At 52.3% G+C, this 23300-nt stretch overlaps 1 protein-coding gene across 10 annotated transcripts in view; it reads right to left on the bottom strand.

Annotated features, from left to right (window-relative positions):
* The window catches only part of Dot1l (DOT1 like histone lysine methyltransferase), a 53201-nt gene that overhangs the window by 11810 nt on the left and 18091 nt on the right, over positions 1–23300 (bottom strand). For 8 of the 10 annotated variants that reach the window (XM_004632698.3, XM_023716947.1, XM_023716954.1 and 5 more), the window contains 18 exons: positions 21725–21953; positions 20086–20180; positions 19315–19377; positions 15055–15110; positions 14366–14445; positions 9910–9978; positions 9056–9162; positions 8266–8307; positions 7386–7496; positions 7013–7247; positions 6320–6433; positions 5679–5770; positions 5496–5597; positions 5006–5143; positions 4551–4676; positions 1150–1637; positions 907–1042; positions 214–360 (listed from right to left, as the gene is read on the bottom strand). In XM_004632698.3, coding sequence (XP_004632755.1) covers positions 214–360; positions 907–1042; positions 1150–1637; positions 4551–4676; positions 5006–5143; positions 5496–5597; positions 5679–5770; positions 6320–6433; positions 7013–7247; positions 7386–7496; positions 8266–8307; positions 9056–9162; positions 9910–9978; positions 14366–14445; positions 15055–15110; positions 19315–19377; positions 20086–20180; positions 21725–21953 — 2430 coding nt within the window. Of the gene's footprint in view, positions 1–213; positions 361–906; positions 1043–1149; positions 1638–4550; positions 4677–5005; positions 5144–5495; positions 5598–5678; positions 5771–6319; positions 6434–7012; positions 7248–7385; positions 7497–8265; positions 8308–9055; positions 9163–9909; positions 9979–14365; positions 14446–15054; positions 15111–19314; positions 19378–20085; positions 20181–21724; positions 21954–23300 lie in introns of those variants that run through there. The other 2 variants (XM_023716948.1, XM_023716955.1) reach the window with 2 other exon arrangements.

The following is a 23300-nucleotide window of genomic DNA, read 5'->3' as shown; positions in this document are numbered from 1 at the left end:
CGCTCACGCCACCTTTCACCAGAAACAGACTGGGGGTGAGAACAGACAACACACTGCTGTTAAACCTGGACTCCTCCTGCCCTACTGGCCAGGGAGCAGCAGCGCTCTTGAAATTGAATGGCGTGCAACATAACAAAAAAGGAACTGGGTCACACCAAACACGAAACATCCACGCCACCCCTACCTACCCCCACGGCCCAGCCCATGGCTCACCACCCTTTCGGCACGGCTGGGCAGCACCACACTGGCCAGGGGAATGCTGACAGGGAGCTTGTTGGGCTGCACGGTGCTGAGTGGGATGCTGATGGGCAGGCTAGTGATGGTCTCCCCATGGCTGCCGTACGTTCGTTCCTTCCCACCCTGTGCAGGTGCAGATGGAGATACAGACCATCCTCCAGGGGCCGGCAGCCCTTGTCCTGCATGTACGACCTGCTTCCCCAACATGCTTCTGGGAAGCAGTTTGGATATCTCCATGCCCAACGGCTCCACGCTGCTCCCACTCTGCCCCTCTTCCTGCCTGGCTGGCCACTGGCCAGGCCCTGTGATGTCCTGATGTCCCAGAGTACCTGCTGCACCCTTTACCACCTCCTCCCCCCACCTAGGCCCCTTGCCAGACACCCTGGGCTGCAGCCTCCTAAACTGGCTCTGGCATGGTTGTCAGGTTGAGGGTCAGCCTGGAAATATCTGCTTCTAGAACCTATACCACACAACCTGTCTGGGTGCCCTGCCCTGTCATTATCTGGTCAGGGTTCTCAAATACCTCCATGCATCCTCCAGGCAAGGCTGTGCCCTCATGGAGCCCTAAAAGTTATCCTGGATGAACTTCCTTCTAGCACCTCCCAAGCCTGGAGTGCCTATCCTGCCCAGCACTCAGCTTGGGGCACACACAGGCCAGGGCCTCCTCACCTTCTCACTGCTCTTCTCCCCTGCTGTGGGGGCAGCACCAGGTGAAGCAGGCCTCGGGTCCTGAGGGCTCAGCTTCATGCTGTTGGACAGCCCAGGGCTCTGATAGGGAAGACTGCTCTCCTTGGCATGCTCAGCTCTGCAACAGGAAACCAAATCACTCTTGGGAGCCTTTGCAAACCTGCAGAGCTCTTCCAGACAGTGTGGGGCTGCAGAGTTCCCAAGAGGTCCTGGGGCTGCACTCACCTTGGATGTGGCTCATTCACCGCCACCTTGGCAGATGCGCCATGGTCCTGACTCAGGTGCCGGCGCAGCACAATCTTGGCCGGGGATAGCCTAGTGTAGTCAGGCAAGGCCAGACCTGAGAGCTTCTCAAGCCGAGGCCGGCCACTGTGGCTGGGGGTGCAGGGCACGACCTCCTGGTCCAGGGGGGAGGCCAGGTATTGTGGGGTATTTTGCTTGGATGAGGGCCGGCTCAGTGCACTGCAGAGCTCATAGCTGGCAGTATGGCCATTCATGGAGAGCTCAGGGCTCATGCTGCTAAAGGGAGGCAGGGAGAACTTGGTGCAATCCAGTTCGAGGTGTAGCCTGCCGGCAGCCTCGGCCTCCAGCTCTCGGCCCAGGGTGCCTTTCCCACGCAGGTGCAGGGACAGGGCATCATCAGGAGGCACACAGGACTTGAGTTGTAGCAGCTCCTGCTGCCGCTGGCTCTTCTCCAGCTCCACAATGCTGATCTGCATAAGGATAAGAGCAGTCAGTCTGGCTGCCAGGTGGAAAGATGGACACAATGCCCAGGTGCCCCACAGGACCCAACCCTCCATCCCATGACAGAAGGGACCCTCCTAAGGAAGGAAGCTAAGGCGACCACACCTGTCACTTATGCAGGGTGAAAAAGCCCAAGCTACCTTAATAGCTTTTTATTCTTTTTTTTTTTTTTAATTTTTTATTTATTTGTGTGTGTGTGGCCAGCTCAGCCCACCAGGGGGCGGGGTTGGCTGGCATGTGGTGCTGGGGGATCGAACCGCGGTCCCTGTGCTTTGCTAAGCTTGTTCTAATTAGGTGCTTTAGACCACTGAGCCATCTCACCAGCCCCATCCCTGTGCTTTTTTGCTAAGCTTGTTCTAAGTAGGTGCTTTAGACCACTGAGCCATCCCACCAGCCCCTTAATAGCTTTTTAAAATTTTTTTAATTTGGTACAGGGTCTACAGGGTATTCAGGGTCTCACTACATGGCTTGGACTCGTAACGATCCTCCTGTTTTTCAGCCTCCCAAGTAATGGGATTATAGGCATGTGCCACTATGCTCATTCTTAATCAGTCTCAACATGCCCCGGAGGCGGGGCCAGCACAGTACACCGGGGATCGAACCCCAGACGCTGTGTTCTGCCTAAGCAGGTGCTTTAGTCTGCTGAGCTATCTCTGGCCTAGTTAACATCTTTTTACAATGGCTGTACTAACAATAATAAATCTAAGACAAAAAAAAAAAAAAAAAAAGAAAAAGCCCAAGCTGCCCATGTCTAAGGTTGGAATGTTCTGCCAGATATAGTGCAATCCACATACTTGGCAGGCTAAGGAAGGAGAACTCCAAGTGCAGATTCAAAGTCAGCCTCGTATAACTCATCAAGACCCTATCTTAACACTTTTTTTTTTTTTTTTTTTTTTTTTTTTTTGAGACAGGGTCTTGCTATGCAGTTCAGGGTGGCCTTGAGCTCACTTTGTAGCCCAGGTTAGTCTCAAACTTGCAAAGATTCTCCTGCCTCAACTTCCTGGTGTATGAACACTGATTTTGTTATTGTTCTGTTTATTTGAGGGAAGGTCTCACTATATAGCCCATGCTAGGTTACAACTTATAGCAATCCTCTTGCTTCAACTTCTGAAGTGCTGGGATTATAGCCATAAACAATCAAGTCTGAACAATAGCTGGGGCTGCACCTCAGCAGTACAGTGTTCGTCTATTTTGTGTAAGGCCCTGAATTTAATCCCTAGCACCACAAAAGAGGTGAGAGATGTGAAAACTCTTCCAGGTAAAAATAAAGAAAAAATCCCTCATTTGTTCATTAAAACAGATTTTTTTTTTTTAAAGATGGAAGCTCATTATGTTTGCAAGTGCAACTCAGACCCCTGAGCTTAGCTGTGTGAGGTGGCATACACTTTACATCCCAGAATTCTGGGAGGCAGAAGCAGAAGGATCACAAGTTCCCAGCCCAATTTGACAAATGAATAAGGCTCTCAAATTTAAAAGTACAAAAAGCGAGGGAAGCAACTAAGTGTGGAGCCCCTGTACTCCATCCGAGCACTGTATAAGGGGGGAAGGGGGCTCCTATGATTCTCCTTCCTCAGCCTCCCAGAGCATGGGGATTACAGGATGTGCCACTACACCTGGCTCGGCTTTTTTTTTTTTTTTTTTGCGGAACCGGGGATTGAACACAGGTCCTTGCCTAGCAAGCACTTATTCTACTGAGCTATCTCCCCGGCCCTGCAGCTACTTATTAATAAGGCACATTCTGTTGGGTTGCATTGGACACTGAGGTGTTCTGGTGGGACACACCACACCAGGATGCAGCAGAGCAACATGTCATTAGGGAAACAGCCTTAAAAAAGTCTCTGGGCCAGGTGTGATACCTATGATCCTAGCAGTGTTGGCAGGATAAGGCAGGAAGATGGCAAGTTCAAGCCCAGCCTGGGCAATGTAGTGGCCTAGTGAGACCTTACCTCAAAAATAAGAAAGGGCTAGGGACAGCCAGATAGCTTAGCAGATTAAAGTACCTGCTTAGGCAGGCACAGGGACAGAGGTTCGATCCCCGGAGTACCGCCATGCTGGCCCTGCCCCTGAAGCACACTAAAATAGCGACTGAGACTGGGCATGGTGGCAGAAGCCTGTAATCCCAATACTTGGGAGGCTGTAAACAGAAGGATCATTATGATTTCAATCTGTGTAGTGAGACCCTGTACTAAATACACATACAAAAAATTTTTTTAAATAAATAAAAAATAAAAAAAAATACACACACACACACACACACACACACACACACACACACACACAGAAAGGGCTAAAGATGCTGCTCAGTGGACACAGTCCTTGGGTTCAAGCAGTCTCTGGTACTGTAAAAAAAAAAAAAAAAGAACTGCATTCCAGAGTTGTTTTGTAATACATCATCTTAAAAAGAACCTGAAACACCCACTGACAGGGATGCTGTAAGCCACCCTGGACACCAGGCACTGGACACAGCCATTGAATGGAGGCCTTAGGTTACAAAGTGCAAAGCTGCCCATCTTGCCCCTACAGTACCAATCATGCAAGGTGCTGCAGGAAGGCATAGAAAGGAAACACACCCCCCTAACTTGTAATCTGTCCTTTCTCCGCTTTTCCTGCCTTACTGAACACACTTCTCGCATCATCAGAAAGCATTAACTGATTTTTTTTTGGCAGAACCGGGGATTGAACTCAGGCCCTTATGCTTGCCAGGGTATCAACTGATTTTGAATGCGCAAATCCTGCCAGTGACCTTTCCACAAACTATTTACTCAGAGGTGCTCAGACCTGAGGTACAGAATGAAGCCCTGAGACCCTAGAGCTGCTCACAGGGTGACAGTGACCTGACCCGGAGTCATAGCTCCAGTCACCCTCCGGACCCCAGGGCCTACCTGCAGCTCCAGGCAGTGCCGCTGTTTCTCGGAGATCTGACTCCGCAGTGCCTGCTTCTCCTTGCGCAAGTTCTCCAGGGACAGTGTGGACCAGTCCAGCTTAAGTTCCTCGCAGCGCGCCCGGAGCTATGGGCACAGGGACAGTGTATCAGTGGGACAGATACACACCAGGGGAGAACAGCAGACTGGGATAACAGAGCTCCCCAGGCAGGTGCCACAGACCAGCTGAAGGCAGCTTGCCTTCCTCTGGTCCCAGGCAAGGCTTATACCTGGAAACCTGGACCACATACCACATACGCCTCAAAGGGCAGAGACCTTCTGGCCACCTGTGCCAGCGAATTGCAAGGCTGACCAGAAAACTGGGGCGACAGGCTTCCACCCAGTGTTAGGACCAGCACAGTGCAAGAGTGCTCTACAAGGTTCTGTAAAGCCCCACCCGTAGCGGGTACATGTACCAGCTGCAGGCTCTGGCTGCGCAGCTCTCTGTTGTCCTTCTCCAGCTGCTCTGACTGCTCCCGCAGCTGCTGGTTGTGGGCCGAGATCTCCTTCTGGGCTTGGATCAGGTCATTGTAGGTCAGTGCCTTCACACCCAGCTGGGAATGCAAGGAACACAATAGCATGAGTGAGGCTCTTGATCATAGCGACAAACCCCATGGCAACCTGAAGGGCCCAAACATGTCTTTCCAGAGAAGGGCAAAGAGCTCCCCTAGCTGACAGAGAGGGGATAAGTGGGACCACAGAGGGGAGCAGAGGGAGCCCCAAGGATGCAGCCAGAGCCACCCTAGCCCTGTACCCTCTGTCCCAAGGAATTCCATGACAGTGCTCTGGGAAAGGCAGAGCAGCCCATCAGGACAATCCACTAGACCTCGCCCACTCCCTGGGCCCAGCTCAGAGCTTGGTTGGGAAAGGATTTCAGGGTGGTCAGCACAGCTTTTAGGCCACTACCTCATCCAATTTCTGCTGGAAGAGCCTGCGGATCTCCTCCTTCTGGGCCTGGCAGTGTCCAAAGAGCTGCTGTGCTGTGCTCACCAACTGTGCATTCCGCTCCTGCAGGTGGAAGAAGCAGGTGACACAGGGACCAGCACAGGGCAAAAGACCCTGAATCACTGAGGCTGTGGCCACACACACCTTCTCCTGGTCCAGCAGCTGCTGTAGGTTGGCCTTGTACTGTGGTGTCTTCGTGTATGCCAGGAATTGTAGGTACTGGATCTTGAAGGACTCTAGAGATAAATGACATGGCTATGGGAGCAGGACACACAGGACACAGCCTTCTGGCTAGCTCATCAGAGGGAGAGGGTGGGACATGTGTCAGACACAGACATGGGAGCCTGGACAACCTCAGGGCCTCAGAATGGCCTTAGGCTGTATGTGGTGCCCACAGAGTGCAAGTTGGCTCCCTGGGACACTTTGGCAGTGTCCTCTGGAGTAGGGACTCTAGACAGTGGAGTGCTGAGCAACATCCCTAACATCTACCTGCCACCCGCCAGGAACACTCTAGACATGATAACAACACGTGTTAGACAGCACCCAGGAGTCCCTGAGGTGACACCAGTCTCGGATGCTCACAGGGGCCCAATCTGAGCCTCTGTCAACCTGCCCAGTGGGCCTGACCCCAGCTAATGTTCCTCAGGAGGCTCAGCACAGGGTCACCAGGAGCCCCCAGCCTAATTGGTGAGATGGCAGCCAGGGCCCACAGACCCAGCACCCGCTCTATATCCCTAAAGGCCCAGGACCAAGATCCCAGCTGGCACCCTCTGGGCGAGGCTCACCTAGCAGCTTCTGCAGTGCAGGTGGTGTGGGCGCCACCAGCAGCGGGTTGGGGCCATGCCGTGGCACACTCGGAGGTAGCTGGTAGAATGGGCTGTGAGGGGACCGGTATGCATCTGTGGGCAAGAGCAGCACCTGTGTATCAGCCCGTCCAATCCCCTCAGCCCACAAACTGTGGTAGGCAATGGTGTGGCTTTGTAAATGTGAGGCTTGCAGAGTCCAGAGAACCCACTGAACACCATATCCTATGGTCCTGCCCCCTGCCACCACTAAATCCATAATCTCAGAAACTTCTGCTTGCTTCACTTTGTTTCTTCTTTAGTACTGGTGATTAAAACCAGAGCCATCACAATGCGCTACACCCCCAAAATTCCCAACCTTTGAGACAGGTCCAGATTGGGCTTAAACAATGTGATCCTCCTGCCTCAGCCTCCCAAAGTCCTGGGATGACGGCATGCATATATGTGTCCAGCCCTGCCTTACTGCTCTACATAAGACCCTCCCTGGCAAGGAGGTGAGGACCAAGCCCCATGGTGTGAGACCCAGGAGGCCTAGGCACAGGACACAGTACTGCCATCCTGACAGCCTCTGCTCCTTCTGTGCCCTAGACAAGGTCAAACTCAAGATGCAATCCCCTATTGTGCACGACTACAGACCCAGACACTGTGTTTGGGTGAACGAGTGAGGCTGCTTACCCTGGGGTGAGGAGGATGCTGTCTGGGACACGGTCTGGGCATGGAGGAGATCCAGTGCAGTTTGGTTCTTCTTGGGCTTACGCTCAGGGTTTGCAGTGTTCATTTTCTTGGGGCGCCCACGCTTCCGACCAGCCATCTTCCGCCCTTTCTTGTTCAGCTTCTTTTTCCGGGCCTTGGAGGGTGACGGCTTTTTGACTGTAGTCACCCCTGTCTTTTCTTCCTCAGCACCAGAATCCTGGTGAATGGAGAGTTAGGGCAACCACAGGCAGGGGTGGGTGGCTCTAACGCACCCCAGAGCAGCAGAGCAGGGCAGCGCAGCCCTTCAGGACTCCAGTCCCAACCCTGCAGCCCAGTGCAGTGTGGTGGGCCTCACCATGGGGGCCTCGGCAGGGCCCGCTGCCTTGCTCTCAGGGACTTTAGTCGGGGTGGTTGCATTGCTCTTGTTCTCTCGCTGCTGCCGGCGCCGGGCGGCCTCCTGTTCTTCCTGGGAGGAGAGGCAGACAAGTATCCTCATGATCCCAGCGCTGCCTGCATCAACTCCTCCACCCAGACACTGATGAGGAAACTAAGGCATGGAGCCTGAGTGGCAGCCCTCTTAGGAACATTCACAGCTCAACAGAGAGACATAAGCCAGGGTTTCTGACTGTGACCAGGGAAAAATGGAATGGCCTTCAGGACTAACCAGATGGAGAAAATGCCAGAGGCAGAGGAGAGGTCCAGCAGTGCTGTCCTGCAACAGGGAGACCCAGGGCCTCCATGAGTAGGGTGGGCCTCAGAGTGGTCCCCTAAGAGTCACTGGGAACTCTGGGTATCCCCTGGACACATGACCTGAGGACTGGGAGGGAGCTAGGCCACTGAATTCCCACAGCCCAACCCCATTTGTGCACCAAGCAAGAAAAGGGCTAGAGACAGCCCTGTGCCAATTTCCAACTCCACAGAAAGGTCCCTGGGACCGGCAAGAGATTGGCACTGGTGACATTCACTGACAGCCAAGGCCAGAAAAGATGCATGAGACAGACCGTGCCTTCCCTGCCTCAGGTACTGCAGATCAGCATTTGGAACAACACTCTCTCCTCTGGGGGCGGGCACTATGGACATCTCCTGGGAATATCAGAGACAGGGCCCTTGGGGTGCACACAGCAGAGTACTAGAGAAAGGCTGGGCTCTCCGACCACCATGCCATTCTAGCAGCTTAGCATCTTTGGACTTTGCATGTTACTGACTGAACCATGGGAAAGAAAACATAAACTTACCCTGAGTTTTGGGTTTTTCAGACTAGAAAAATAATTTTCAAGCTAGAAAGAAAAGAAAAATATACTTATTAGAAGTGAGTTGCAGACTGCCAAAATGAAGGTGATACCCCAGATGAAAGTGTCTATAAGCTGCACCCACACATGGGGACGAAGTATAAAAGCAGTCACCAGCCCTGGTTACCTGGGGTGGGCAAGTCCCATCCTTGTCTACCAAATAATGACATCTGGGGACATGCTCAAGGAACACAGGCCCCTTCTTACAAAAGCACCAGCCCACCCCAGGTCACCTGCTCACACCATGTGGCCACAGTGGCAGAGCAGTGGTGGCTCAGCTTGCAGCCCTGCCCAGCTGCCCCATGGCTGCCAGTCTCCACCCCAGAATGGACACAAACCCAGGCTGGGGTAGGTGGCAGACACGGGCTGGGCCACATGGGTAGCAGTGCCCCACACCTTGCACAGAGCAGGCAGTGGGAATCCATGAAGCAGGGGGCAAGCAGGTCACAGGCCAGCCAGGCCATGTCAGGGGGTGCTGGAAGACAGCCCAGCCCTGGGGCTCTAGCTCACACAGAGAGCTGGGAACAGGTGGCAGAGGAGACAGGCTGCCCTGCACACTGTAGGCCTTGGAGTGACAAGGGCAAACCCATCATTATCCCACATCACTCCCACCCACCAGTGTCCAGAGTTAGTCTTGACCTAGTTCTTGCTGTCATTCTACAGGGAGGAACAGTAGCCTGGGGACAAGGCAGAGGTGGAAATACCTCAGGGTCAGGGCAACATGTGGGACACTCACTATGGTTCGGTCAATAGTGTGCAGGTAGTAGGAGACTGGCTTCCCCGTCCATGACACAGATCCCTTCAAGGGTGACAGCTCCACCACACGCATGATGGTACCGATGTCTTGGGGGGGGGAGGGGCGACATAGACAGGTAGGTCAGGTTCTTCCTTATGCTCTCAGCTGCCACAAGCTGACTCCTAGAGGAGTGTGCATGCTATCCCAAAAGCCCTGCTAGCCAGGGAAATAGACCCTAAGCTATGGCCACCACACCAAGTGGAACACGGTGCCCCAAGGCTTGACCAGTCACTGGGCCAGAGGCAGGGAAAGCACATGACAGGCAGCTCCTACCAGGAGGGCAGGGCTTGTCAGGAGAGGCAATGTGCTCCACTGGGCAGAAAGGCCCACCAGCTGACCAAGAGACATTCTGATTACGGCCACAAGGACACTGGTGAGTACACAGGCAGCTTTCAAGAAGTACAGCTCAGGTAACCGATGCCTGTAGTACCCACGCACCCATGCTGGAGCCAGCAGTGTGTTGAAGGGGAGAGCCCTGCCCCACAGGTTCTAGTAATTCAAGGCATTTCCTTCTCCATCACTTCCTCTGAGAAGTACAGTATCACCTGGGTGATTCTTCCTTCCCAAAGGACAATGGGTGATGTTTGGGGACATTTGTGGACATCATGATTGGGGGGGCTGGTACACAGCAGGCAGAAATCAGAAATGCCAGCTAACACCCGCAGTACCTAGGATGCCCGCTCCAGAGAATAATCAGACCCATGGGAACCCTGCCAAAGGAGACACCCTCTTAATGTGTCAGTAGTTTAGAGAAACCAAGATCATAGAAACCTAGCAATGTAAGAGCTTATTACCACTCAAGTTTCTGCTGTTTATTCTGAAGTTCAGAGGTGCGAAGGGCTTTGAGGACACAATTCTCCCACCTGAAACACAAAAACTGATTATTGATATTCATGGGGTAAATGGACATATACATCTGAGAGAAATGGAACTTAGAATGTGACCAAAAGTTGCAAAAGGAGGGGCTGGGGAGATGGCTCAGTAGAATAAGCGCTTCCCTGGCAAGCACAAGGGCCTGAGTTCAATCCCCCATTCTGCCCAAAAAAAAAAAAAAAAAGGATTAAAAGTTGTAAAAGGATAAATGAGTGCTCTAAACATAAACAACAGGGTCTGATTATCTATTTTCTTACAAGTGAAAAAAACTACCCTTTAACTGCCAAGTGTGAACCTATCCTGTACCTAACTCTCCTTGAAAATGCTCTTACTGGGGAGATAGCTCAGGGCACAGAGCCTGCCTGGCAAGCACAAGGTCCCAAGTTCGATTCCTAGTACCACCAAAAAAGAAAAAGAACAAAGCAAATATTCTCAAGCCGGGTGTGGTGATGGCTACCTGTAATCCCAGCACTCTGGGAGACTAAGGAGAAGAAAGCTGAAGCACAGGCAAGACAACAACTTGATTTAAGGAGACCCTGTCTCAAAATAAAAAATAAGAATGGGGCTGGGAATATATCTTAGTGCAAAGGGCCTAGATTCCATCCCCAGTACAGCAAAATACATAAAAATGTAAGTTCTCATCAAATCTCACTGGTGTTGACCCTGGCCCCATAATACTGAAGGAAGGAGAACAAGGCTTTGGGGTCACCTTCACAGACAGCACTGACCTTGCTGTACAATGCGTGGCTATATCAATGCTTAGGAAAAGGGTCACAGAGTAAGTCAGGACCACCACATGGTGAAGGAAGACAGCCACAAGGGAGTGAGGCCACCACCACTACCAACAACATGCACACACTCACGCACCCACACTCACAAGCGCACGTACACACAGCCGGGCACGGGTAGATGCCTGTAGTCCTAGCACTTGAGATGCTAAGGCAGGAGGATCACCAGACTGGGAAAGGTAAGAGTTCAAAGTCGGCTTGGAATATATAGCCAAGACCTTGTCCCAAAATACAAAAGCCAAACAACACTAGAAGAGCAGGACAGGAGGTCCTGAGAAAGGGCCCTCCACGCAGCCAGCAAAAACAAGGCTGCATGTGAATGTTGCCATTCAAAACCAGACTTTAGAGCTACACAGGAACCTGCACATAACCAGAAAAAAGACAACTGAAAAATAATTCTTCCAAATAACTCTTACAGTAGTCTGACTGCACTGTTAGTTTAACAAATTCTAAGAGCAAAACAACAAGAAACCTTTCATTTCACCAAGTTGACCACTAAATATTGGTATTATTGAAACATTTCCTGAAACTATGAGACTATTTTATGCAAAAAGAAAATCACACATACTAGATACATACTCAGAACAAATATACTAAATATTTATTAAGTATATACATATAAATGTGTTCAGGAAGCAAGCTTTTTATTTTTGTTGTGCTGGGGATGGAACCCAGGTCCTTGTGCATGTAAGGAAAGTACACCACTGGGCCATACCCCCACTGCTGCTTTTTATTGTAAGAATAAAGAAAATCAAATTAAAAGTCAAAAAGAGCCATACTCCGTGGTGAAAGCCTGTAATGCCAGCAATTGGGAGGCTGAGGCAGAGGCAGGATGAACGCCAGGCTGGGCTATATAGTGAGTTCAAGGCCAGCCTGCACGATAAAGTGAGGCCTTGTCTCAAAAAAAGAGAATGGAAGGGCCAGCCACATAGCTCAGTGGATTAAAGCACCTTAGGCAGATGCTGGGGCCAGGGTGATCCCCAACCTGCCATGCCGGCTCTGCCCCCGGAGCAAGCTGAGATGCGACTAAGACTGAACATGGTGGTGCACAGCTGTAATCCCAGCGCTTGGGAGGCTGAACACAGGTGGATCACTACAAGTCAGATCTACATAGTGAGACCCGGTAGACCCTGTACTAAATACAAAAAGAGAGAGAGAGAGAGAGAGAGAGAGAGAGAGAGAGAGAGAGAATGAGAATGGGTTGCAAATTCAAGCCCAGCCTCTGCAACTTAGTGAGCAACAGGACTGTTGCAGGAAAAAAAAAAAAAAGAAAAGACTATTGCAGGGCCAGCCAGATAGCTCAGTTGATTAAAGTGCCTGCTTAGGCAGACACAGGGACTGGGATTCAATCCCAGAGTGCTGGGATGACTCTGCCCTAGGGGCATGCTGAGACATTGATTGAGACCAGGCATGGTGGCCCATGCCTGTAATCCCAGCACTTGGGAAGTTGAAAACAGGAGGATCACTATACATCTGATCTGTGTAGTGACAGCCTATACTAAATACATTAAAAGGAAAAAAAAAGGGGGGGCCTGCCCCTTAGCTCAGTTCTTGAAGTGGCTGCTTCAACAAAGCAGTAAGGCTCAGGTTGCTGTGGTTCGATCCCCACAACTCAAGCCAGCCAAACCTTCCCTGAAGGCATTTGGAGAAAAAAAAAAAAAAGACTCTCAAAATTTAACAACAAAGAGCTAGGGATGTAGCTCAGTGTAAAAGCCATAGGTTCTATCTCCAGTACTACGGGGGGTAGAGGGAAAAAGAAAGAAAAAGTCAATGAAAAAAAGTCAAAGGAAGTCCAAATACATGCAACTATTTAGATCCATACACACCCACACCCCATGGCTCTTGCTCCCTCAGTGCAAGAGGGCTGGGCTGCAGCAGCACAGACTCAGGCCCAGGGCCCTGCTGTGGCAGGGAAGGAATGAGCTTCACAGTGAGCAAGGCCTATTTGGCCTCATATGAGCTCCACAGACAGCAGAGACAGTGTCATGGCCAGTTACCAAATGAGCACAATGACACCTCATCCAGCAGAGGGGTGTGACAGAAAGCCATGCACAGACCACCCTAGTGCACATGGTAGCAATGGTCCCCAGTGATTTTCTTTCTGCAGTGTCCTGTGTGACCCCGGGTCCCATCAGCATCAGTAGAGGTGAGGGAGATGTTCTGAGGGCAGGGCCAGTAAGACCAGACATCTGCTACCATGGAGTATAGCCATCCTGCCCCACCATGGCACACAAGCACAACTCTCCTGACAACCAGGCATCCCAGGGCCCAGGCCAGTGTGTGACAGGTTGAAGCACAAGAAAAAGGGAGTCCAGGATGTTGATGGCCTCATGACAGCCCGAGGAACAAACTGGCATCATGAACACAAGGTTATCAGGGGCTGGTAAGATGCCTCAGCGGACTAAGCGCCGGCTAGGCAAGTATAGGGACTGGGGTTTAATCCCTGGCACCACATGCTGTGCCAGCCCTGCCCCTGGGCATGATGAGCTAGCCACAGAGACGGGAAGTGCTGGCACATGCCTGTAATCCCAGCACTGAGGAGGCTGAAAACAGGAGGATCACTACAAGTTCAAGCTGCATAGTGAGACCCTGTGCCAAATACATTTAAAAAACAAAAGCAAAAACAAGGTTGTCAGGGTTGGGGCACGGTGTGTAGTGAAAACTTGTCATACATGTGCAAGGCCCTTGGGTCCATCCTAAGTAGAGAGAGGAACACAAAAACAAAAACAAAAAACAGAAGGCACGTGAGAGAACAAGTCACAACAGCATTCACACATGAACACTATCAGGAAAGCTGGGGAACAGGATCCTAAGAGCAGTCCTTGAGATGGCTGAAGACAGAAAGCAAACTTTCTAAAGAGATAACAGTGCCCAGTGGAGGTGTCCTGGTCCTCAGGAGGGTTATTCAGATGGACAGTGGTGCCTGCAGCTTGTGATTCTCAAGTAATTTAGGAGCAACCTCCGCCACAGTTTCTCTCTCTCTCTCTCTCTCTCTCTCTCTCTCTCTCTCTCTCTCTCTCTCTCACACACACACACACACACACACACACACACACGATCCAAGGTACATGCAGACATATGCACCATGCTGACAGTACTGCTTGAATAGCTGGGGATTTCTTTTATGCTGCCTGACTGGCATTTTTTACATTTGTTTCCTGGCTTGAGGAGAGGGAAGCAGCCTGGCCAGAGGTCACACCCATCCTTTGTGAAGAGGACCTGCGCCCCCCACCCCCATCTCGGCCTAGGCTGGGAGAGCCATGGAACTGCAGGCTGCAGGAGTACTACCCCATGCTCACACTAGCAGCCCCCACAGCCCAAGTCCTGCAAATGGCTGGGCAGCTGTGAAGGTCATATTGGCCATGGGCCTACCTGACCTCCAGAGGAAGAGGGGCTCTGAGGCAGGGGCTCAAGCAGACAAGCCACCTCACCACCTGGGAAAGCTGCAGCTTGCAGGCCATGGCCAGAGCACTGGGGATTTGAGTCCATGAGCAGTGGAACCCAGGTCAGGGTCTCAGAGCACAGAGGAATGAAGTTCTCTGCTCTGCATCCTACCGACATAGGTCCTGGGTAGATGTGGCTGCATTACCTTCCTTCATGTTTGCAAATCGCTCCTTCAGCTGGTGATCCACCTCAGGACCAAAGGCAAAGTTATTCACAAATATAACACTGCAAAACAATGTTCCAGTTGAGTAAAACCAAAGCTCCACATAATGCAAGTGCAGAGTCCCAGCATGGACAACAGGCTTCCGCTGCCACTGCTAGGCACTGCCCACACCATCCCAGGAACTCATCTGTGGGGCCCAGGGCCACAGGGAGAGGCTGGCTAGACCCTTTTAGAGGGGCCAGGATTTGAACCCATGTGTGAAACCCACAGCATATAGATACATCCCCTGGCAGTCCATGAAAGGCAGAGTGGTCACCAAGGACCAGACAAGCATAGCAAAGATAGTGATACCACAAATGGCAGCTGTCCAGAGACCAGACAGGAGCTCAAGGGAAAAGCAGGGATGTAGCAATGCTTTAAGACCCAGAAGAAGTACACCAGGGCCCTCTGTCAAGGCCTGTGATAGGACAGCTGAAGATACCGCACAGGACCAGCACTTGTGGCGCTGGCCACCCACTGCCCTACGTGGGCCTTACAGGTGGGCAGGCTGGCAGCCCCACAGAAGCTGCGAACAGGGCTGGCACTTAGAGAAGAGTGTATGTGGCAGAGACCTGGATGGCCAGCGCCAGCCGGGGTTCCAGCCCATGAGGAGCACAGCACCACAGCCATACCTCGTGTTGGCAATCCGCTCTCTCCACTCTTCCGACAGAAAGTCACCCCGTTCCAGCTGAGAAAGAAAACACGGAGACATTTACTACTGTGACCCTGTCTCCATGCCATTGTGAAAAAAACATGAGATGAACAGAGTTGTGAGGGTGGAAAGGCTGTGAAAAACCAGGCTGACCAGGAGACAGCCAGGGTCACTGCAGGTCAAGAAGGGCAGGGCTGGCCAACCAAAGAACAGTCTGGAGTCCAGGATGTGGTTCCCATGTGGCCCCTTACAGAGCTCCCCACAGAGGGCAGCCTGTGCCCCGGGAGCAGCATGGGATGAGATATGCAAAATCCCCAATCAGGCGTATGCATCCACATCCTTGGGCACTGCTCACCATGAACACAAGGGCAGATTCAGTAAGGCTGTTAACAGTACCAGTGGGGAGTGGGTTCCCACCCATCACATCCTGCAGCAGGAGTCCACACAGCCCATTGCCTAGAAGCAGTGCCTCTAGCAAGCCCTGCTGGGGTCCAAGACTCTCCTCTCCTCAGGCTCTCCAAGGCCTGCAGGCCAGACCCAGGAGGAAACTCAAGACCAAGGCCTGTGTGTAGAGGGCCACCAGACCAAGTCCTTGGTGCTGGATCTCAGCATGAGTGATGCCGAGAGACAGTTCTACAAGCCCTACGTGGTCTCATCTGCCCCGTGGGCCATTTTCCATGGCTGGTTCTGCCCTGGGTCCTGTTGCTATGAAAACCATTTCAACTAGGTCAATGGCAAATGCCTATGATAACAACACACTAGGAAATTGAGGAAAAAGGACTGAGAGTTCAAGACCAGCCTGGGCCACTTAGTGAGACCCTGTCTGAAAGGGCTGAGATGTGACTCAGTGGCAGAACACCTGCCTAGCATGTATGAAGTGTTGGATAGCAACTTCAGCAACACAAAACAATAAAAAAAACAAAGCGAACACAATCTACAAGATGGCCATGCACTGAACCGTCTGCTACCAGTTTGCTCCCCTGCAGCTCCCTATCCAAGGCAGACCTCCCCTAGCACCACCCAGGAAGCGCCTTCCATATCCTGCACACCCCAACAAGGTTCCTGACTCCCTAGTTCTGTGTCACTGGGACCAAGCATCACACTCACGACAGGGGAGTCTCTAGGACTAGATGCAAAGGCAAGAGGGGAAAGCCAGGCCACAGGATGCCCATCAGGCACAGCCAGTGAGACTCTGAACAGCTCTGCTTTGCACAGTTCTCCCCGGGCTCAGCTAGCAGTCTGCAGGGCAGGCGAGGATTTGGGCAACAGGAAGGCCAGGCCTATTCAACCCTCTTCAGTAGGGAGACTGTGGAGGCTCCACTCCACCCTGCAACGCTGACAACATAGCCACAACAACAAGTGATGGCCACATGTTGTCTCTGTGGCACGGCCATCCTGCAAGCACCCAGAGCAGCCAACACACTGGCAGGACACAGTAAAATCCAAAGGTCCTACCTCACTTTCTCTACTGTTTGTTTATTTATTTAGAGTAGGGTCCTACCAAGTTGACCAGCCTGGTCTCAAACTTGTGACCTTCCTGCCTCAGTCTTCAAGAGCTGAGGTGACATGTGTCCCACTGAGCCAGAAGTCTGAGAAGTGCCTGTACCTACAGACAGCCCCAGCACACCTTTTCTGATGGGGAGGTGGTGACAGGTCAGGTGGGGACTCATGGACAAAAGCTGAGGGAACAGGAAGGGACAAGAGCTGGGATGAAAGGGGGCCCAGGCTGGGAAAGAGCAGCTCCCGAGAGCCAGGCACAGCTACAGCCACAGGAGGGAGCAGGTCAGCAGGCCCGGTTGGATGCTGCTGCCTGCCAAGCCTCTACAATGAGGCGGGGATTCCTGGACCCAGACACAGTTGTGGGCCTGGAAAAGTACACTCGGCTATTTTTAGTCTCCTGGCTTTTTTCCTTTTCCCCTTGAGTAACGGAAGACAGGACTTGGAGTCTGCCAACCAGGGCGCTGTGTCAAAGCCACAAGAGCTGCTCTGAAGCTTGTTCAAATATCAGGACACAAGTAACCGCCAAAACAAGGAGTTAAAACAGCCAGGCAAAAATTGGACTCAGTGGTGCATGCCTGTAATCCCAGCATTCTAACAAAGCTAAGACAGAATGACTGGTGAATTTGAGGCCAGCATGGGCTACATAGTGAGCACAAGGCCATCCTGCACTACATATTGTCTCAAATACCATCGCCCCCCCAAAAAAAACAGCCAAACAAGCCCAGTGCAGTGGCACATTCCTACAATCTCAGCTATTCAGGAGGCTGAGACAGGAGGATCACAAGTTTCAACCCTATCTGGTCAACTCCAAAACTTAGGGAGACACTGCCGCAAAATAAAAAAAGATCTGGGAGGGCCAGGGAGTTAGCTCAAAAGGCCGGGGAGTTAGCTCAGCAGAATAAGTGCTTCCTTGGCAAGCACAAGGGCCTGAGTTCAATCCTTGGTTCCGCAAAAAAAAAAAAAAAAAAAAAAATCTAGGACCATCTCTCAGTGACACAGCACCCTGAGTTCCATTCCCAATACTGCAGGGTGATGGAACCATGCTAACGCTTGCTCATATCCTGCCAGGGAACAGTCATCAGGCAAACAGGACAGTGCTGGAAATAAGAGTGGATGCTGTAGGGGAGGGTGGCTCAGACACTTGCCAACCCACAGTGGGGTCAGCTCTGGTCGCCCCCAAGTCCATGATGAACAGCATCCTTTTCTCCAAATTCTGCTCACAGCCACGAGGCAGAAGCCACCAATACAAACAAGCACCCCAAACTTCAAGGCCCAGAGTGACAAAGCACCAAGCCTGTACCACAACTCCAGCCACAAGGCTGACCCACACCCCTCCAGGCCCAGTGCTATCCACTAGGAATAACAAGGACAGGGGAAGGAGACGAGACCAGGACCTTCCATCCTCAACCCTGCAACTTCCTCCCTGGGAACAAGTTAGCCCCAGGCTCAAGCCCCTGAGGGAACAAAACCACTCAGGATTGATCAGACTCTGGGAATAGTGGGTTTTTTTGTTCTTGTTTTTGTTTTTTGGGAATAGTGTTAACAAGAAGCATGTGTATAGTATGTGCTTGGAACCACCTAGACCTCCCATAAGCATGAAGTCTTCAAGTTTAATAGGGCACATTCCAAGTAGGCATGCAGCGCGGAACCTGGCTGCCTTGGGACCTGTCAGCAGAGTCCACTAGGACACAGGGCCAGGTAGGAAGAAAGGGCGTAGAAACAGAAGGTAAGTGTGCTTCATACCTCCCCAGCCTCAGCAACACACAGCAGAGACCTCACACGAGAGACAGAAGAGTCCATCAGCCCCAGCCCTCCGCTCTCATGGAGAAGAGAGGATGTGGAACAGACTGTCACAATACAAAGGCAGGCAGGTTGGATGTAGCAGCGTACACTTGTCATGTCAGCACTCTGGGTGGCTGAGGCAGAAGGATCATGTTTGAGTACAGCCTGGACAACTTAAGTGATTGAGTCAGACTTGTGCCAAAAGAGTAAGAAAAAAAGTGAAAGACAGGAAAGAAGGCCAGGTGGGCCAGGGCTACCACCAAGGATCCATGTACCAACCTAGGACACACGGCAGAAACAGAAAGGATTTCATCAAGGCTGGAGCTACCCAATACCAAAAGCCAAAAAGCCAACCAACGTGGCTCACTCCTCAGGCAAAGGTGCCTCGATGCACACCTGCTGGAGAATCCAAGGCTGCTGCATGCCCTAACCCACATGTTCAAACACGCGGCTGGGTGTGGCTCAGCAGCAGACTGCTCGATCACTTAGCACACATGTGGCCCAGAAACAATGTAACAGAGAAGTCAACAGTTTAACACAATAAAACTCAGCCCCCCACATGTGGGACATGAGTTGACACCCAAGCACACTGTCATGGAGGGCACCATACCTGGAGTAAGCCCTATATAGCCCAGTGGGCAACAGCCACTGCTCACAAGCACCCCGGGACTCTGCAGAGGCACGATGTTGGCTTATCTCCTCACGCCCCCCCTACCACCCCGCCAGCCTCAGGGTCCCCACACATGCCCTGGAGGACAGAAAGGCCCAAGCCACAGAGGCTGGGGAGGACAAGGCTCCAGCAACTGCTCTGTGTACCACTGGGGCCACAAACTAGTGGGTATCAGGAGTGGTGTGCCATGTTGCCCATATGGCAAGATAGGAATGGAGGCCAGGAAAGAGGAGGGGCTGAGGGCTGGGCTGGGGTTATAGCCACGGGGCATGGAGCGATGGCACTCACTGTGTATTCTGCATGCTTTTTTCCATACCATTTCATCCACTTCCTGAACTCTCGGTCCATGGTCTAGAAAGGAAAGAAGTTACATAGCTTATCAAAACTCTGGGCAACAAGGAGGGCCCCAACAAGCCCACATATGCACACAGCTGTAGCTCCCAGTGGGCCTCGCAAGGCCATACACGTAAAGACTCCAGTTCCCACCCACAGCACAGCCCTACTGGGACATTCCTGGGATGGGGCAGTGTCCACCAGAGACATGCGCAGTGGGGATATCCCAGTGCTCCCAACCCACCAGCATCTGGAAGCCACCAGGGCACATGCTCTAGAAATGGTTTTATAGGGCTTACACTCCACTCACGTGTCTACACCCCATAGCCCACTGTTCCCTACCCCAGGTGGAAGCTGTGAGAGGGTGGCCCCGGCAGAACCCAATCCATCAGAAAGAGACAACCAAAAGGGAAGAGGGTGAGAGAATCCAAATCAGATTGCATGCCAAGGTCAGTGGAGGAGCTCAGCACCAATCACAGGCAGAGAAACAAAGGCACAGAGGCCCAACCAAGCCTGCTGCTCCTGGAAGCAAGGCTGGCCCTCTGCTGGGAAGATGCCAGCTATCTCTCACACACACACCTACACCCACCCACACCTTTGATTCAGATAAAACTCCTTAGCCTAGCAAGGACGCTGCCCATATGGGAAGCTGAGGGTCTGGTGCTAAGGGTGCCTCATCTTTGACACCTGCCCCACATACACAGCCTAGGTCCCAGGATCACGCACCTCCGCATACTTGGCTGGGATGTCTGCTTTCTCGACTCCATAGTGATGTTTGCAGTTGGTAGCTGCGGCGACCTGGAGGACCACCTGCCCTACACCTTCAATCAAAGAGAGAAGCATCAGAGGCCCATGAAACACTCAGGACAGAGACTCAGCACTGTAAGAAGGCACCAAGCAGATACCACCTAGGGAGAACATGTCAGAGTCGGGTATACAGGCCACGTGATGATGTCCAATGACATCACCAGCTGTAGGACATGGGATAGCTCAAAGACCCATGAGGCCCTCTGAGGTCGTCTTTAGGAAGCCTGGCCCCACGCAGAGTACTCATCACAGGACAGACACCTCCACTACCCCCGCAACTATATCAGCTGTCTGGCCCCAAAAGAACAAGTGCTTGCGCTCATGTGCACGTGCACATGCTCGCTCTCGCGCACTCGCGCTCGCTCGCGCTCTCTCTCTCTCTCTCTCCCTTTCTCTCTCTGTGTATGTGTGTAAAAAAGTGTTCCCACAGGCCTGGCTGAGCTACGTGAGACTCAGCAGTACTCGGACTGGCACCTCCACCCAGGCCCCCCAAAGCACTGTGGCAGTGCAAACACATATCTGACATGCAGGTAGAATAAGATTAAAACCACCTGAAGGAAGCACAACTGCCAACTATGGTATCTCTGGGTGTGGAGACACAGCTAGGACTTAAGTGTCCCCACGTGGCCCCTACACAGGCCCAGAACACTTGATGGCCTTACAGCTGGACTGGCCAATAACCTGGGGTCACAAGGACTGAGGACCAGGGGCCGAGGAGATGGCTCAGTAAAATAAGTGCTTCCTTGGCAAGCGCAAGGACCTGAGTTCAATCCTCGGTTCCGCAAAAACAAAAAACAACAACAAGGACTGAGAACCACAAGTCCCAGCAGCTTTGGGACCAGTTCTCTATAGTGGGTCAGCTCTCTTCAGTACTGGTGCCAGCCACCTCTGAACACAAGTGTGTATGGATAACACTAAGCACCAGGGAAGGAAAGGTGGCCACTGCCTGCAAGGGGGCAGCTTCCTATGAAGCTTGCACCCTTTAGGAGATGCCAAGGCCCAAGCTCATGTATTCCCCAGTGTTTCTGTGGAAACAAGATACCCAGGTCAGTACTGAGGGGCAGTACGGGGGTTACTGGGCCTCGAGGGACAGGATATGTACTTTATAAATAGATGGAATGAGTCAGGTCCCTTTCTGCCCTGTCACCTCTGACCTATGAGGTCAGCAACAAAGCCACTCCAAAGCAGGTGGGGCACAGACCCAGCTTCTCACAATGACACAGGAGGACAGGGCCAGCCCAAGTTCTCTTCCTCACAGGTGAGGTCCTCACAGTGCTGATGAGAGAGCCGCTTGGCAGAGGAGGAGCCAAGTGCCTATTGGGGCTGCCCACACAAGCACAGACACGAACAAAGCTGGTGGGGGCTTAAGTGCATAAGGCTAGAGCCTCAGGCCTCCAGAGGATGTGGGTGGAGAGGAGCTGGGGTAGTGCTAGAGCCTCCTCGAGCTGCTGGCACTGTCCCACTGTGCCCTTCTCTAAGCACACACTGGCATACACAGAGACAAGGGACACAACCAGGAACCCAGTGACAGCTGGCAGGCCCCTCACGGGAGACCCACCACTGCCCAGGTCCACAAATAGATCATCCTCCGTCATCTTGATCTCATCAATCATCTGGGCTACCAGGTCGAAGGAGGTTTCCCCATACACCTCAGGGGAGAAGGGCTCATAGTTGTTGAGCTTCTCTGGGTCAGTCACCGAGTGGTTGTAGACCTGCTGCAAGATGTGCCGCAAGAGCCCGTTGGACGGCCGTGTGTTCAGCTTCATGGGCTGGGTGGTCCCCTTCCACTGGGGAAAGAGAAATAATGGGCATGTCATGCATAAGTGGGCATCTGGCTGTGCCCACCCTACCCAGTTACTTTCCCAATTAGACACAGTGGGGCTTGGGGCGCTGCTTGTGAAGTTTGCCTGGCACTAGTGAAGCCCTGAGCCACATCCCCAGCACCTCAGCCTCAAAGAAAGTGTTACTGTGTGCATGTGCAAACATGGGCCCTTGGGTGGGTTTGCATAACCAACTCTTCTCAGCTCTGACCTGCAGTGCAACAAGAGGAACACAGCTTTCGCTTAACTTGCCCAACACCCGAACACAGGTTACTTTCCTAGGCTGAAGGTCACTGGGGCACCACTGCCCCAGGCTCCCAGCCCCCTGGCTGCCTAGACCCCAGACCTAAGGACAGGCTTCTCACAAGATAGCAGCCTGGCCACTTCTACTCAGGGCCTCTTCAACTCAAAAGCAACCAAGACGAAAAAAACCAACCTGAGAGCCTAGATGTGCCAGCTGCATCACACCCTGGCTTCAGGCTGTAGAGCCACATCCTGCAGGCCCTTGTTCAGCTGTCTATGACCCAAGGGTACCAACCCTGGCCATAGGGCATCACTATGAGGACCTATACTCTTTTTTTTTTTTTTTTTTTTTTTGGTCTTTTTGAGACAGGGTCTCTCTATGCAGTTCAGGCTAGCCTTGAGCTCACTTTGTAGCCCAGACTGGTCTCAAACTCATAATGCTCCTTCTGATTCAGCTTCCTTAGTGCTACGATTATAGGCATATGCCACTAAACCTCATCCCTAACCTCTTATAAGGGTGCATGAAGCTATGACCTTTGTGGCACAAAGCTGCAAGGCAACATCACTACACCTTCTGACATTTACAACACTGGAACAGTGAGGGGCAGCTGGTGTGGTTTCCCAGAGCAGGACTACACAGCCGAGGAGGCAGGACACTGCTACTGGAAGGGACCCAGAAACTCAGAAATGAGCTGCTGGGCACTACCAAGGCCCAGTTCTAGCACCAGGAGCCATTTGAAGGTCCCTGGCCTGTCACTGCCTATGCAGGAGTGCTTAACATACTCAGCAGACACAATTGTTCTTCCTGTGGTCAGCACTGGTACTAAAGGCCACAGGCAACACCTATGCAGGTCATCAGCATCTGAGAGCTCCATGGAGCCACACACGACACACAATCACCCAATCAGGGGCAGACAGCCACATGGGACTCTCAGCACTGTCAGCTTTGGAGGAAGCCTCAAGGTCATATTGCAACACCTCCAGCTGCCCCAACAGAACCCACTCTGGCTGTTCATCCCCACCAGGGCAGAACACCTGTGCTTTCTCGTAAGAGGTCGGTCCTTGCAAATA

The sequence above is a fragment of the Octodon degus genome, unplaced genomic scaffold (assembly GCF_000260255.1).
Source record: "Octodon degus isolate 3935 unplaced genomic scaffold, OctDeg1.0 scaffold00050, whole genome shotgun sequence".
Lineage (NCBI taxonomy): Eukaryota > Metazoa > Chordata > Mammalia > Rodentia > Octodontidae > Octodon > Octodon degus.
Note: the sequence above shows the minus strand (reverse complement) of the source record. Positions and strands in the feature narration are given on the sequence as shown.